The sequence below is a fragment of the Megachile rotundata genome, chromosome 9 (assembly GCF_050947335.1).
Source record: "Megachile rotundata isolate GNS110a chromosome 9, iyMegRotu1, whole genome shotgun sequence".
In the NCBI taxonomy this organism is placed as follows: Eukaryota; Metazoa; Arthropoda; class Insecta; order Hymenoptera; family Megachilidae; genus Megachile; species Megachile rotundata.
Window position 1 is genome coordinate 8294065 of NC_134991.1, and position 16894 is coordinate 8310958.

Sequence of the window (16894 nt, forward strand, 5' to 3'; positions counted from 1 at the left end):
AAGGCGACTTGAAAGAACCGGCAATCTTGCCAGCCACTTCTCTTTTTCGTCGACCAGCACGCGAAAAATCTGGCCAAGACTCCGCTACAAATAAACTCTTCAATTCGCTTTTCTTTTTTTTCCGGGAGACATTCCGGACTTGAGGAACTGTGTTTCGCGAAACTCGCAGAATTGCCCGTTTACAGCGATACAATTTTCGAGAAACGTCTATTCAAACTCGCCAGCGAGCATTTACTCGAGATTTTAAGACGTAACCCTCCACTAATTGCATGGAAATGTGACCTTATTGTGGAAAAATGTTTGCTATAAGTAGGACAGACGGTTCTTCATTCTTTATTTACGCTTGAAGCAACTTACAGATTTGTATTTGGGAGAAAGTCTGGTATGTTAAGATTATATTCGAGGATTTTGAAATTTGGGAGAAGTTTAGCAAATTTGAGAATTTTACAAGTTAGGTTAGGATGTTTGAAGAATTAGATATATGAAGGCTTGGATTTAGGAATTTTTAAATTTGAAGACTTGTGAGTTTCGATATTTACGAATTCGAAAAATTTGATCTTAAGGAGCTTAAAAGTTTAAAAAATTGAAAATTGTAAGGTTCGAGAAGTTGGGAGTTGAGAGTTCCAGGGTTTGAAAATTTGATATGTATGAAATCTCGGAATATTGAAACTTGAAACTTTGAAAGTTCTGAATATTTTAAAATTTGGAAATTAGGAAATGAAAGTTTGGAAAATTAATGTACACTAGGAAACTGCAGTAGTAACTTTAACAAAGTTTTCCAAAACGTCACAACAGATTAAAAATTGAAAAGGCTAAAAATGAAGCAAGTCCAGGGTATAAATTCGTCAGTAGTTCAATCCGTTCGCAATAAACTTTTCACAAGCTCGCATGGATCTGATCAATTATTACGCTTCCGGTTAGCGAACCTGCTCTCCTATCTTGAGTACAGTTCCTGCATTCTCTAAGTTCCTCTTTTCCGCTTCAATTTTCCGTAAAAGATCAATAACCGGAAAATGCGATGCACGAATTTTCAGTATTTAATTAAAATGAAATTCAGTCGCTGGCTACTGTACATATACTTCTAATTACAGAGATTCTTTTATGCCCGTAGAGAAAATTCCCCACACGCTGTATGTTACCGTAACGCACAAAAGCAGGAATTTCAGGAATGTTCATGTTTCGTGATGGCTAACTGACAATACCAAATACAAGTACCTATGTGTATTCGTACGGAAACAAATACGTTCACAAAGGAACTCGTTACGGTGTAGTGGATATAGCGAATATGACCCGAGTTCAGTAAACTGGAAAAGGAGTAATGACCGGTCAATCGTGACCCACACCTATTAAATATACCGTATACGTAAACGGTGCATTGATTAAAAAGAACACTTAAATTTCCATATACGAGATTACTATATACTTTAGTTATACTTTAAAAATTCAACTTTTTATAATAATAGAAGTTCAGAAAATATGTGGTATCAAAGAGGTGTTGATCAATTTTTATATTATACATGCTCGTGTATGTGGATCCTCATATTACTAGATTTTCATAAAACACGATCTCCATGTTGTATACATATACACTTAGAAATATGAGGTATACATTAGAGGATATCTAGATCTCAAAATTTATGAACATCCATATTGTATACCCCTAGATTGGTACATCTTAAGACTTCTGGGCACTTGCTATTTCATATTCCTATATCTGCACATTTTCAGGTACTCACATCCCTAGATGTGATGTGCATAGAAACCTACGTATGTCTATAGAAACCTACTATATCTGTAAATCTTGAAGTACTTATACTCTCACCTCTATTCATCCCTACATTCGTAATATTCCTAACACCGTAAACCTTATAGTCTAAAACAGTATAAATGAACTCGTACATGCTTTGAAATAATAATAACGCTCGAATATGCAGCGATGGCACCTCCATTTCCTGTGTCATCTAAGAAGGACCAGAATATTGTAGAATGTTCGTTAAACAGTTATTAAAGTTCTGTTTCGGCAAACAGGATTGCTCTCTCTATCGGCTGCAGGCGAAAGCATTTCAACATGTGGCATTCTAGGAATTCGCAGTGTCGTTGCCGAGAAATGGGAGCTTGTGACGTCTAACGCATGGATGAAGTTCAATTTCGTCGCGCGTGTGCGTATATAGGTTATAATTGAAATTCTTACTGTGACACAGTAATTCGTGAGCTCTCTTTGTGCCATCGCTCTTTCATCGGTGTCCCTCAAAGTCGAACAACGCGACCGGAAATCATCATTTATTGCTTCGCGACGGTCCATCGAGAAGAGATTAGAAATTTTTTCCTCCTGTCTGACTCGAATCGACGAACGCTTTGTGACAGGGTCCGGTTAACCGTGGAACAATGGCACCGATCGGAGCTTCCGTCCTTTGCTCTTTTGTGCAAAGAGTCCTGTTTCGAGAAGGGTCGATCGTGGAGTTCGATCGAAACGAGTACATTTCGAAGATAGGGGATAAAGGCACAACGACCGATTAACGACGTGATTTCGTATCCTTTGTCCCCGCGCTTTCGATAATTTCGCCATCTATGACTGCGAGCCGGCGCGTTGCTCGTTCGTCAAACTTTTTATCGCGCGATCGAGTCCGCCTGTTTGCGCGAGAAAAGCTTTTGGCTTTTGAACTTTTAATCAAGTCAGCACAAAGACGCGCGAGATCGTCGGCCGCAATCGAGCGGAATAATATTTAACGGAGGGCAGAGTGTCTCTTATCCCTTCTCGTCTTTCTTTTGTATTCGGTACGCGTCGTTGGCGAGAAAATTTATCAGTCGGTTCGTGAAATCTTTAGGAAACTTATTCGACAGAACACTCTCTGGTGACTTCTTTTCATTATATTTTACGATTAACAATTTACTTCGCTCAATTGGGTTTTATACATCATAGCTAAATCATAAAATATTACATTGAAAAACATAACGTTGAACTTTAAAACTGACATTTTTATGAAACTATCTAGACCTATGTAGATGAACTCTTCTAACCTCTAACTTAACCTCCTCAGAAATAATTTTTATAAAGTTACAAAAAGCTTTACATACTTCTTTCATGTAATTACATTTCATTTATTTAAAATCAACAGCTGTTAAATAAAATACACGTGTAAAATGAAATTTCATTAACTTTGAATTTGAAACAAAATGGTGGTGCAAGAACTGAAATGGCGCTCGGTAAGAGTTCTGCAGTTATTGTAGACCTTTTATTCATACATGATTTACTTTTCTGTAAATGTGTTTTATTAAAACTTTTTATTTTATTAAAATTTACTGATCTACGTACATGAATGATACTGACCAATCACGTCAATACTGACCAGTCACCTATTTAACACAAATAATGTCCCTATTTCTCTCTTTAACATCCCACACGATATATTTTCCTCGATTGCGTGTCCAATTAATTAAAATCAACAATTTTCCAAAACAATCTCCCATTCAATTAAAGAGCAAACATTTATATTAACAAACATTTATTTTAATATAAAAGTGATCGATTCTGCACAACGTTTTATTGAAATAAACATACTGTTCGACAAACATTGTAAACGGGAATGAACATTTTTTGTTAGGTGCACTGTTTTATCGAAAAGAGTCAATTAATTTTCACCGTTATTGTACCAGAAGGCTACCGAACAGTTAACACACCAAGCTACCGATATTATTCCCACTAGGTTCGGCCAATGTTGTTTTCACTCGAGTTTCAAATTTAAAACATCCCGTTTCGGTTACGCTGTCCACCGGTGTCAGTGTCCAGTTTGTCCTGTTGGCGATCCGTGTTTCGCCGAGAGATTTATTTCAACGGCCGGAAGCATTTCTTGCTTCCGTTCGGTGGGGAAAAAACGCGCAGTCAAAAACAAAGGAACGTTGCACCTATCGTATTCGTGTGCTTTCAAACAGCGTACTTCAACTATCACGATAAATCCGTTTATCTTTCGCTTGCTTGCTCGCATCCAATAATACAGTTAGCAAATGTAGGAACAATGCGTAACCTTACAATAATAGAGAAAACAATTGCACAAATTTGTTACGGATTTCACAAGAATTCTGATAGTGACTTTTGTCTCAATCACAGTATAACAGTTACCGAAAGTTTTTAGATCCTTAAAATTAAATTCAATATACATGCTAAAAAATCATTATGTTCTCCTTTAGCATCAAATTGTAAAATACGTAGTTTTTCGTATAATATATCCTCACTGTCTGTTGTTAATGGTTTCCTTGCGCCTAGAAAATGAGAACTTCGACAGGTTCCATCACTGTCACCTCCCACGTGACGTGCGACCGCAGCGCCAAAGTAGTCACGTAAGAAGTGACTTACGACAAGGGTTAAAAGGTCAAACAAACATTTCAGTAATCAGCCCCAAAAGCAATTACAATTTAGAGCTTTTGATTTATGTAACCACAGACATTCTGCGACAAAGAAACCCGGAGGAAAGTCACGTTCGTGTCATAAACCGAGCTCTTCCTCGGAATACGCGTAAAAGACTCGTAGCTAGTAAAGCTCGAACGTCGTTCAATATTTCCCGTAGCTGAAGATGTTCCCCTAATATCTCTAACAGACTGTTGCAACTTTCCGAGACGATTCAGCGAGGCCTTCAGACTCGTGAACTTCATGAAGGCAGGGTAAAGAGATTTTCCGGCGCTTCGTTGCGTCCTCGACTAACAAATATTAATAGAGCAGAAGTCGAGGAGGAAAACACGTCGCTACAGGAATATTTCGTGAACGGCAAATATTAGGCGAGAAGGGGTTGCAAGATTTCGCACAACTCGAGACGAGACTTTCGTCTCGTTTAAGCCAAGCGAGCGGCCACCGGCATCGCTTTCAACCACTTTCCGGCTTAAACTTTCCGTTTATTAAGAGAAATTCGGAAACTTCCCCTTCTTTTGTTATAAGTTTTCTGACTTACGCTGGAACGCATGGCTGCAGAAAAATATAACTACGTTTTCTGTTGAGATAAAGGAGAAAGCCTTTTACACTGTTTTCTTTTTTTTATTCGTTTCTTACGATTTTCCTAACAGAACAGTTTCTGTATGTTGCAAAATGTGAGGGTCTAAGCATGCAAACTTTTGTGGAGGTTGTTACAAGACTGTTCGATATATTGTAACATGTTGTTACAACATATAACAATAAATAATAATATGTTTCGATATGTTATATTGTAACATGTTTTTATGATATTGATCTTGAATATTTTATAATAATATGAACAAAAAAGTATCTCAGTGAGAGAATTTATAATAAGTTTATTAACTGAAATTTAAAGTATAACTACATATGTGTACAGCAATCTAGAAATATGAGTGATTACTACGTTAAAATTAAAAATTACGTTAAACTGATTTCTTTAAAATAATGATAAACTGAATGGTTTAAAATTGCGATAATCTGATCCACGATATAAAAATCCGGTCAAACCCTGAATTTTTCTAACGGCACGCCGATACAAAAACTTACACGTAATACGCCACGAAGCTGCAATATCAAGTTTAAAAGAGAAAAGCCTTCATCAATGTTCAAAGTAACTTGATCCACCGTCCATGTGATCTTATTTGCTTCAGCTTAAATTACTTTTGGATAACTAACGTTATCAATCAATATCACGTATATGGTTATCGAATAAAACAGAAAACAATGAAATATTTATCCAAGTGAATTCCAGAAGATAGCTCGACATACGCGAAGATATTTTTGACATAACCTCAATCACCTTTCGATTCAGAAAATTTATACGTACCTTGGAGAGTGTGGTGGGATGAGGATAAAGATTGACGAGACAGCTCTGTCGTCTGAGTCTGTAGTCCCATCGTGTCTCTAAATGTGGAATTTCCATGGTGTCACATATGCTCTGCACATGGGAGGCGGTGTGCGCGCTTTGAGGCCCAAAAATCGCCGCCACTCCGCTCTTCAGCAAATGACACACTGAAATCAAACACGTAGCTTCATGCAAACACGATATTTATATTTTCAATTTGTCAGCAGACGTTTCGCGAGTTAAATCAGTCGAATCAGCATTTACTCTGCCAAAAGACTTACAGTCGAATGGCGACGTTTCTTAATTCGATTCGGCGAACTGGCACGAGCACTTTGAACGAAATTTTCGCTTGTAGCTCAAAAATTGAATTCTGTAATTTTTTGAAGCGTTGCATGGCAATCTGTTCGGCGAGATATTGTGGGATCGAGAGTTGCAATTTAACCGTTTGTACCTCTGATTTCCGCAACTTTGCGCTAAAGCAAATAGCGATTAAATTAAACGATTTGAAAATGCTTTTTGGTGCTGTGAGATTAAAGCTGCAAAATATTCTCCTCAGGTTTTTATGTATTTATTATGTATTTATTTAACTAATTTGTATAATAGTTTACATATCTATGTATTACTAACATTTAAATTACTCCGTGTACGATCTCTTTTAATACTTAACAGATCCGACAGATATTTATTTCATTTGCATATCTGCTTTATGTAGCAGCCACGAAAAACCAATATTTGCATATTTATGAAAGAAATAAAGGATTTAAGCTCGTGTTGTGTTTTTCATGAAGTTCAAAGATCGTTTTCCCTTTTTAGTATCATGTATCAACGCACGTAATTAACGAAGAAAACCGTAGCACGAATTCGTCTACCAAACAGTTCAGAATTCTGGAACACGTAACGCAACTGTCGCTGGAACGCCGTTATTGATCACCTAATATGATATCAATCACCTAAACTCCCAAAACTTTCGCCATGTAAACTTTCCACTATATCCTGTTTCCTATCTGCAGTAAACTTATGGCTGCATGGTAGACGAAGTATCTATCTACTGCACTCCTGTTTGCTATTAGGTCAACCCATCTTTGCTACTTCGTCAAACAAACCTCTCCTCTACCATCATTTTCTATTTAACTGCGGTAGAATAATTACTTCCTGCACAAAATTTAGTCTTCAAACGAATGAAGATTATAGTTTGCATGGAGATTGAAGTATTATTATTGATATTAATATTACCACTCTCGTTATATTGCCTCGATATTGATTAGTGCGGAAAGTTCTTGCAATTGATTATATAGGACGTATCGTGTAGTTTAATAAGTGGTGATAACGTGAATGGTTTAATGTGAGAAGATGCGTGGCGATATAACGCGTAGATAATGCAACGTGTGGCAATATAACGCGTAAATAATGCAATGTGTGGGAATATAACGCGTAGATAATACAATACGTAGATAATTCAACGTTTAGTGATACAATGCGTAATTAATTCAACGCAAAGACTATTCAGCGCGCAGTTATTTCAATGGGTGGCAATATAACGCATGGATAATTCAACACATGGTGATACAACACATAGGTAATATAACGCGTAGGTAATTCAACGCTTAGTAATACCATACGTGATTAATTCAACGCAAAGATTATTCAGCGCGTAGATAATTCAACGTCTGGCAATATAACGCATGGATAATTCAACACGTGGTGATACAACGCATAGGTAATTCAATCGATGGTGATACAACGCTTAAAAATTCAATGCGTAATAATACCATGCATAATTAATTCAACGCAAAGATTATTTAGCGCGTAGATAATTCAACGTCTGGCAATATAACGCATGGATAATTCAACATGTGGTGATACAACGCATAGGTAATTCAATCGATGGTGATACAACGCTTAGAAAATTCAATGCGTAATAATACCATGCATAATTAATTCAACGCAAAGATTATTTAGCGCGTAGATAATTCAACGTCTGGCAATATAACGCATGGATAATTCAACACGTGGTGATATAACGCATAGGTAATTCAATCGATGGTGATACAACGCTTAGAAAATTCAATGCGTAATAATACCATGCATAATTAATTCAACGCAAAGATTATTTAGCGCGTAGATAATTCAACGTCTGGCAATATAACGCATGGATAATTCAACATGTGGTGATACAACGCATAGGTAATTCAATCGATGGTGATACAACGCTTAGAAAATTCAATGCGTAATAATACCATGCATAATTAATTCAACGCAAAGATTATTTAGCGCGTAGATAATTCAACGTCTGGCAATATAACGCATGGATAATTCAACACGTGGTGATATAACGCATAGGTAATTCAATCGATGGTGATACAACGCTTAGAAAATTCAATGCGTAATAATACCATGCATAATTAATTCAACGCAAAGATTATTTAGCGCATAGATAATTCAACGTCTGGCAATATAACGCATGGATAATTCAACACGTGGTGATACAACGCATAGGTAATTCAATCGATGATGATACAACTCGTATTTAATTCCACATGTGGTGATACAACGCGTAGGTAATTCAGTCGGTGATGATACAACGCGTAGGTAATTCAGTCGGTGATGATACAACGCGTATTTAATTCCACATGTGGTGATACAACGCGTAGTTAATTCCACATGTGGTGGTACAATGCGTAGTTAACTGAACGCAAAGATTGTTCAGCATATAGACAATTCAACGTGTGGCTATATAACGCATAGATAATTCAACATATAGTGATACATCGCATAGATAATTCAACGCGTATTGGTAAAACGTATATTTAATTCAACGCAAAGTCTATTCAACGCGTATATAATCCCTCCTGCAGCCATAGAATGCGTAGATAATTTATCAACGCATAGCTGACGCACCACGTGGCGATACAACGCATAGGTTATTTAACGAGTTGCAACTTAACACATAAGTAATTCAATGTGTGGTGATACGTTGCATATGTAATTCAACGCATAACATCACATACGCACAGTTCAACAGGGCTGTCAATACTGTGGCGATATAACGCGTGTACTTCCGCGCATATCAATATGACACTTTCCGTAGTAATATAACGTATCAAATTACCATCTCAAAATTGAAAATATCAATTTAAACATAATATAAAATTGTATAAAATTACATGATTGTATGTTAATTAACGCGTTAAGGTATTAACACCTAAAAGAATTCTCGGTCACTTTCAGATATTATGGAAAAACTGTTACTCCGATTGTAATTGCCATTCTCCAAGTTTTATTCGAAACAGCCTGAAAGAGCATGCTACTCCCTGAGGGAAACAGGGATCGTTAATTAACAGGGTATTAAGGTAATCGTGTTAATGCGTCTCGTGTTTAATACATTTCATAACAACGCCAGGGCAACGTGAAAGTAGATTATTGAATGCCAGTCACTCGTAATTAGTCAGGACAGATAATATTTTGTAATTGGACGTGTCTCTTGTTAAAGGTGTCCATCCATGGTTGGCGTCAGTTTTCTCTCTTTTACTTATATAATTGAAGCCCGTAACGAGTCCGCCATTTTCCCCGAGAGCTTCCTCCTCGTTTTACAATCTCAACAGCAAGTTAGCGGATTTATTCGTCTTCTGATTAATTATTTCGTAGTAAGGTGAGCTGAATCCGTTTTGCCGCTGCGTCTCACGCTTCGCGATAGCACTCGGGTCCTTTGAAGGATTTAAGGAGCAGCACAGAGAAAATGGCGTAATCTGTGATTAAGGATGAAAACATCCTTTGCACTCGTTCTTTCGATGACGTTCGCGAATGCGATTTGGATCTCGTTTTAATTACGAAAAAAGCAAAACTGAATAGTACAAAGAACACGGGAACCGACACGGTGTTTCGCGAATGAAGGATTTTATTTAAAAAGGGAGCGTTGTAAACATGCGAAGCAGAATTTTTCATTTGCTGAAATTGTTCCGGCACTTAGATATGTTTTTCTTATTTTAATGAAAACGCATTTGAATTTAATTAACATACACGATATTTGCAGATTTACTGGAGCGTACTTGGAGATGCAAAATCTTTATCGTTTTTTGTAAGCGAAAATTTTTTGCTAATGAATGTAAACACAAATTAACTGCTTTCACGATTAACGTTATTATGTTAATTGTATGATATAATGAATTACGAAAGTATTTGTATTTTTTATTACTATACGGCATTGAGTGCACAAAACGAAGGAAAATTGGCTTGCAAATTAAGAGCGTTTTTCCATTTAAAATCGACTACATGGAGAAAAGAGAAAGAAATCGTGTAATATTGAAAGATTACAAAACTTTTAAAACAAGATTATTTTTAAAGAAAGATTACAAATTAAAATATTAAGCAATTGAAGAATTGAAGAATTGAAGAATTGAAGAATTGAAAAATTGAAGAACTGAAAAATTGAAGAACTGAAAAATTGAAGAACTGAAAAATTGGAGAACTAAAAAATTTAAGAACTGGAAAATAGATGAACTGAAAAATTTAAGAACTAAAACATTGAAGAACTGAAAAATTGAAAAATCGAAAAACCGAAAAATTGAGAAACTGAAAAATCAAAGAATCGAAAAATTGAAGAATTGAAAAATCAGGCTACTGGGATTTAAAAAATCCGATAGTAAATAAATTCAGAAGTCCATAAAATTGAGAAATAGCAGAACGAACAAACGAGAGAGTTGAAAGTTAGAAAAGTAAGATGTTAAAAAACGAAGAAAAAATCAATGAAAAGCGGAACAGTAAACTGCTATCGTAAACAAAGCTGTTTAATCGGTAGTTGATTTATCGTGCAGAGTACGAGAGAACCGGATTGAACGCTTTAAAAGGAGACCCAAAGAGTGAGAATCAACGCAGATTCCCTTTGAGAAGAGAAAACAGGAGTAAATTATTTAACCAGGCAACCACCGTTGATACATTACAAGTCCATAATCCCATTCCCTCTTAATGGTGATAGTATAACAAACAAATGCAAGAATACAAAGCTACGCTATCTCGCATTTCCTCTCTCGACATATTGTAAAAATGCATCTCGAGGTATCTCGTTTGCTTATCCGCGAGATAACCGATGATCTGGAAAAATTCACGAACGCATTACTCTCTCTGTTATCCTTCAAATATTTTGAAGAAGAAAGAATGTTCCGGGGGTAAAAGTAAGTTCTTGGAGAACCTTCTTTTCGGATTACTTTTACCGTAAGACATCCGGCTGCCTTCTCGCATAGACAGGTTTTCAAGCGGAGAGAGGGAGAGAAACCGTTCGTATGTTTGTCCCGGAAAGTAAGAGTTTGTAGGTTCACGTTGGATTTCCAATGAACGAGATAACTTTCCGGTGATTCGCCGAGCAAAAATCGTCGGTGCTTTTTCCATTAGTTTCACCGCGCTCGTCTCACTTTTGCCGGTAGCTAAATAAACAGCGACCCACGGTGTACCGACATCGAGAGCTTTTCCTTTTTCCTTTTTGTTGACACGCGAACACTGGTATTTCGATACGTTCTCGCTAGGCCCCGCGGGCGGTTCAATAAAATTGCATCTGGAATTTCAATATGGCGCATATCGCGCTTCAACCTTAAAACGCCGCCAGCGTTGTCCGCAATTACTTTGCGGTTTCAGCTTGGCCCGGCAAAGCTGACTTTGCGGACCGATTATAGAGACTCCGATTGAGAGGATGCAGGTAAGTACCAACCGTGGTATCACCGTGAAACTCACCCTAGATCCTTTTATACAGGATCGTACGTTCTGCCTGCAGGGGACATTAGGTGGGTTTCCATGGAATAAATGATCAAAAGACATCGGAACGGTCGAGCTTTTCCTGACGGTGACAGCATATGTTCGCAACGTTCTATTTCACCGTTCTCATAAAATTTGTTCGACCGTACGAAATGTTGCTATTATTTTATAGACTACATTCAGAGTATATATTTTGAAAAATTGACTGGATGTATAATTCCCTGGATCCCAAATTACAGTTCTCAGAATAATCTATTCTTTAAATCTGCGCGACTTTCATCTCTATAATTACAAATTCTTTGCCAAGAAACCATAACCTATTTCAGCGAATGAAACGTAACATAATTTGATTGCATTAATCTCAAATGAACGATACATAGTTATGTCGTTACTCGAGATACGCAGGTAAATATAATGCAGAGTAAAATATTCTGTTGATAACAGATCGTTATTCAAATCGTCGAAGAATGTTCTTAAATTTCTTAAGCTATCGATTATTCAAGATTCACACCTCTGCCAATGTACACAATCTTCTAAAAGTTATATGTACATCTTCCTAATTCGTATTCCTGCGGTGTCGAACGAAACTTTGTAAATCTCCGCTCCCCTTCGCGGCAGAATTTTCGCGTCGTTTTTGGCTCGACAGCCCGACCGAGATACGACACGACGCTTCCTTAGCTCGTTTCCCAGATTTCGATCGATCGATATTACACAGCGTCTTCGTAAAACCGGTCAAATATCCTTAACATAATAATCAACGATACGACCGCGGAAAAACCATCCCTTCCGGCCACTGGATATCGACGCGGTTAATAGGGTACTCTATTTTACGAGGGAGAGAAACCGTGGGTCGAGAAAGGGCGAGAAAATCACGGCTCGAGACGTTTATAGCTTCTGCTCTATTGAACCCCGATCAGCGATGCGGCTGAAAAAATCGTGTATCGCGCGATGGAAAACACGCGGACCGTATCGCGTTGTAAAACTCGACTCGGTGTTGACTCGGAACAATGTAAATCGCTGTGAAAAAGGACGACTCGCCAGGCTAGCAAAAATACCGGTATCGCATGCGTTGTTTGCTTTCCGGATACTTTTTTCCTTTTTTTCACGCGCTCTCTATCCGCTCTGCGTACAAAGAGATCGGTTACCAGAAATTCTCTATATGGCTCTTTGTTGAGCGCTGCACTGATTGGACGGGCGAATTAACGACTGCTGCAAATCGATGGTACATGATAGATCTTACGGGAAATCGAATGATTTTCAAATTTTTCAATATATTCGCTAAAATATTCACATATGTTTTAATGAAAAAATCATCAAGTTGTATGTAGACACATGTCAATAAAATATATTACGAAGGCAGACGTAAAACACACTTATTTCAATAAAATGTTTTATATAATAAAGCTTCGTATAAAGCATGTCTCTGAATCAAATAATCTCATATTCAAAAAGTATGTAAGTATACGTCTGTGAATAAAACAATATCTCATATTGCAAAAGTAAGTACAAAGGCCACATATCTTAATAAAATAACATCCCGTATCACGAAATTAAACGTGAAGCACATATACAATGATATGCACGTAGTACGAATGATATATGATATTATAAAACTACGTACAAAGCACGTATCTTAATAAAATATCTCGTACCATAAAATTAAACGAGGAAAGCATGCATCACAGGATAAAATAATATCTCATATTATAAAACTAAGCACAAAGTACATCTTAATAAAATAACATCTTGCAAAATTGAACGTAAAGCGCATACACATATCTTACAAAGCTAGAAGCACCTAAAATACACGTATCTAATGTAAATTCCCTCGTGGGCCAAAGGTAACCGGTTGTTGTCTCAGCGTGTCACTCTGCCACAGCATCTGTTTATAAATTCCAACATCAAGCAAACCTCGACGTAGAACAACTGCGTTAATATTAAACGATCGAGAAAAGCACGATGTTGTCGCGAGAAAGATCATGGCGGCTACTTCCTGGCTGCGACAATAGCGTCGTCGACGAAAATGCAAACGCAGCGTCGCGACGCAGGTGTGGTTCTTCGTGTACGCCGCAACATCCGTGGCCAGAAAGGTATGCACACGGTGTGGTTTATGGAAATTTACACGTAAAACCGCGATAATTTTGTAGCACGCCGGGGTGTCGCTAGACGAGGACTTCCGTTTATCGCCGTAAAGTTTCGGCCACCCCGTTGCCGCTGTTTCCCGCCGGCCATTTGCCGGCCGACGAGTAAATTCTGATTAAATAACAGCAATTAACAGTGGCGGGCCAGCGATTAGATCGCTTCAGATTTAATACCGCGCATAATTAATCGGACGGCGCGAAATTAAATTACGACCGATTCACCCCGTTACGACGCGTGTAACCCGGTTTCATCCGCCGCCCAGCGTCAAGGTTAATTTCTCTAATTTTATTAACCTGCTCGTAAATATCTCGTTCAAAATTTTCTGTTCAATTGCAACGTGGATGTTACGGATAGAACTGGCCAATTGAGGCATTTCAGAGCATGGAATGAAAATTTAAAGATAAACATAAGATTTAATGAATTTAGCGGGGTTTTCGGGGACGACTGGTCAAAAGCAGCAGGCATGGCGAGTTTCCATGCCTCGAAGCCCTACGTGCACGGGGAAACCTGTGGCCGTATTCGTCGAACACCATGAGTGTCTCGGCATGAAAAACACCATCGTAGCACCGGGGGTAACCAATCCGCCCGGGAGTGGTGGTGCTCACCAAAACACCGAGGGCCACTCCGCTCGGGAGAGGTGAGAACCCGGGCGAGGGCGAGCTTGCTTGCCCTGCGCTCCGGCTAGCTGTCTGCGGGATCGGTCGCACTCGAAGACGATAGATAATTAATTTTTCTAAGAAATGTACACGTGCGTGGTGCACGTGGCAATGGCACGTGGCAAAAGTGGCACGTGGCACATGCTCTGAAGTTCCGAGAAAAATGCCAATTAATAAGTATTTGATCCACCGCGAAATGCCGGCGAACCCAGGTGCGCACTTCGGCAGAAAAGAAAGGCACTCCTCGGCGACGTCTCCTGATGCGTAATTTTCGAGAAACGAGTACAAAGGCGCGGACCGCTCCGTTTGACGGCGGGTACCGGCAAGTGCCGGCGCGACATCGGTATCGGCGCGCGGCGTGGCGGCGCGGCGGCTCGGCCGCAAAGGGCGGGCGGCATCGCAAGGATCGGTCGTAGAGGGATGACCGCGAAGCCAAGGTCGACGGAGGGCACGTGGCAGATTTCGAAGAAATCGGGTGGTTGCTAGGAGACGTCGTAGGGGAGTGAAACGTATAAAATAAGCGAGGGCACCGGGCCCGCGCTTCACTTCGATTCATTCTCTTATATTTGTTGCTACGCGTTTCATTCTTTATATTTACGAGGCTTCACTTATAACTTGTCACTACGGGACATACTTGTTGTCATTACGGACTTTACTTATATTTTGCAAAGACTTTCGTTGCGGGATCAAGTATTTCGGCTTTGATTGTAATATTGATGTCACTCGCAGACTAAATTATAATACGTGTGTTATATAATAATTGAAATAAACTGTGCGTATTCACCGTCGGAAAAATTGAGTTGTTCTGATACAATTTTTGGTGCCAAAACCCGGGACACTTTGACCGGACAGACGGTGTTTGACGCGAAATCGTGATTTGTGTGGAAGTGCGAGTGACACACAAAGTGAACTTTACTCGAGACAATGGTACGAGGAAAACGAGCAGCAGCCCAACAGTCAGGAAAGCAGCCAGCGGCCAAGCGGGGCAGACCAGCGAAGGCGAGAGCATTGGCAGATCCAGGACCAGGACCGGCAACCATGGAGGACAACGATTCTGCGGGGCCTTCCAGGGCACCGTCTCCCATCCTACCTGTCATCCGACAGGGGCGTCGGGCAACAAGGACCACTGGGAACCAGCGGCAGCAGGAGCTGCCAGGAGGCAGCGGTCACGGAGCAGGATGGCAGCAGCGACCCACGGAGGCGAGCATCCCATCCGCAGCCGACGAGGACACGGACTTCTCCGACGAGGCGGAGGAAATCCAGGGCAGCGAGGACGACAGGGCAACGCATCAGCCATGGAGCAACAGCACCGCGTTACCAGTAAGGCGTCAGCGAAACGTGAGTGAGCAATCCTTTATTGACCCGGCTGATCGACTATCCGCGGCTATCGAACGTACGTTAGCGGCGGTACGTGAAGCGTCGCTCGCAGGGGAAGGAAGTTCGCGATTAGTAAATCGTCTCACAACCGCGAAAGCATTACCTAGCTTCTCCGGTGATCCCTTAGAGTGGCTACACTTTAAGGAGGCATATATATCGTCATCCGAATCGGGCGGATACTCGGACCGCGAAAACATTGCACGATTGTTCGATGCCCTAAAGGGCGAGGCGCGCGACGTGGTTAAAACTTTGCTCGCGAGTAGCCGCGACGCGGACACAATAATAAAGACCTTAGAATTACATTTCGGGAATAAACGGGCCGCTGCCGAGAAAATCGTCGCGGAATTAAAGACATTACCGGAGATAGATTCGGGGAGAATTTCGCTCGTACAATTCGCGACGAAGTTACGCAGTGCAGTGGTAGCGTTTAAAACGTTTAGGTTATTAGGGTACCTGCACAGCCCCGAACTAGTAAAATCCGTGGGACATAAGATACCGATAGCATTGCGATATGCATATAACCGGTACGCCGTAAGCGTTAGAGAAGAGAAATCGGAACTCGAGAAACTCGCGGATTTCATATACGCGGAAGCCGAATTAGCTACGGAAGCTGGGATTTTTGATATCGATTTCACGACGGAACGACCGACACAAAGGGTAGATCGCGGCGCGTTCGGTGGATCGCGGCGGCCGTCGACGAAAACGGCCGTGGTATGCGTAGCAGAACGGCGAGATAGGCGTGTAGAAACAAACGCGACGGAAACTCGTAAATGCGCGTTTTGCAAAAAGGATAATCACCCGTCGCCGAAATGCCTCTTCTTTGCCCGTGAGCCCGTGAGTAAGCGCTGGGACCTCGTGAAAAAGTACAACCTATGCTTCGGGTGCTTGAGGCCCGGTCATTCAAGAAACGATTGCAAGAGTGAGATGTGTAAGGTCTGCAAGAGGCAGCATCACATCCTGTTGCATAAATATGTCGACGCAAATAGTGCGGAAAATGAGGCTCAGCGCGGGGCGATATCCGGGGGAGAGAGTGCGTCGGGCAGGGCATACGTCGCGAGCGACAACAGGTCGGGGGAAAATCGCGGTTCCCTAGATAGTTGACTAGACGAGCAAAGCGTATTGCTGAAAATTATAGCGGTACGCGCGGGTGGGCCGAAGCGAACAATAGATACATTCGCGTTACTAGACGAG

General features: G+C 40.2%; 1 protein-coding gene across 11 annotated transcripts in view; it reads right to left on the minus strand.

The window, feature by feature from the left end:
• KaiR1D (Kainate-type ionotropic glutamate receptor subunit 1D) overlaps window positions 1–16894 on the minus strand; it is a 349648-nt gene that overhangs the window by 136000 nt on the left and 196754 nt on the right. For all 11 annotated transcript variants that reach the window (XM_076535671.1, XM_076535667.1, XM_076535673.1 and 8 more), the window contains one exon: window positions 5769–5953. In XM_076535671.1, coding sequence (XP_076391786.1) covers window positions 5769–5953 — 185 coding nt within the window. The remainder of the gene's footprint in view (window positions 1–5768; window positions 5954–16894) is intronic.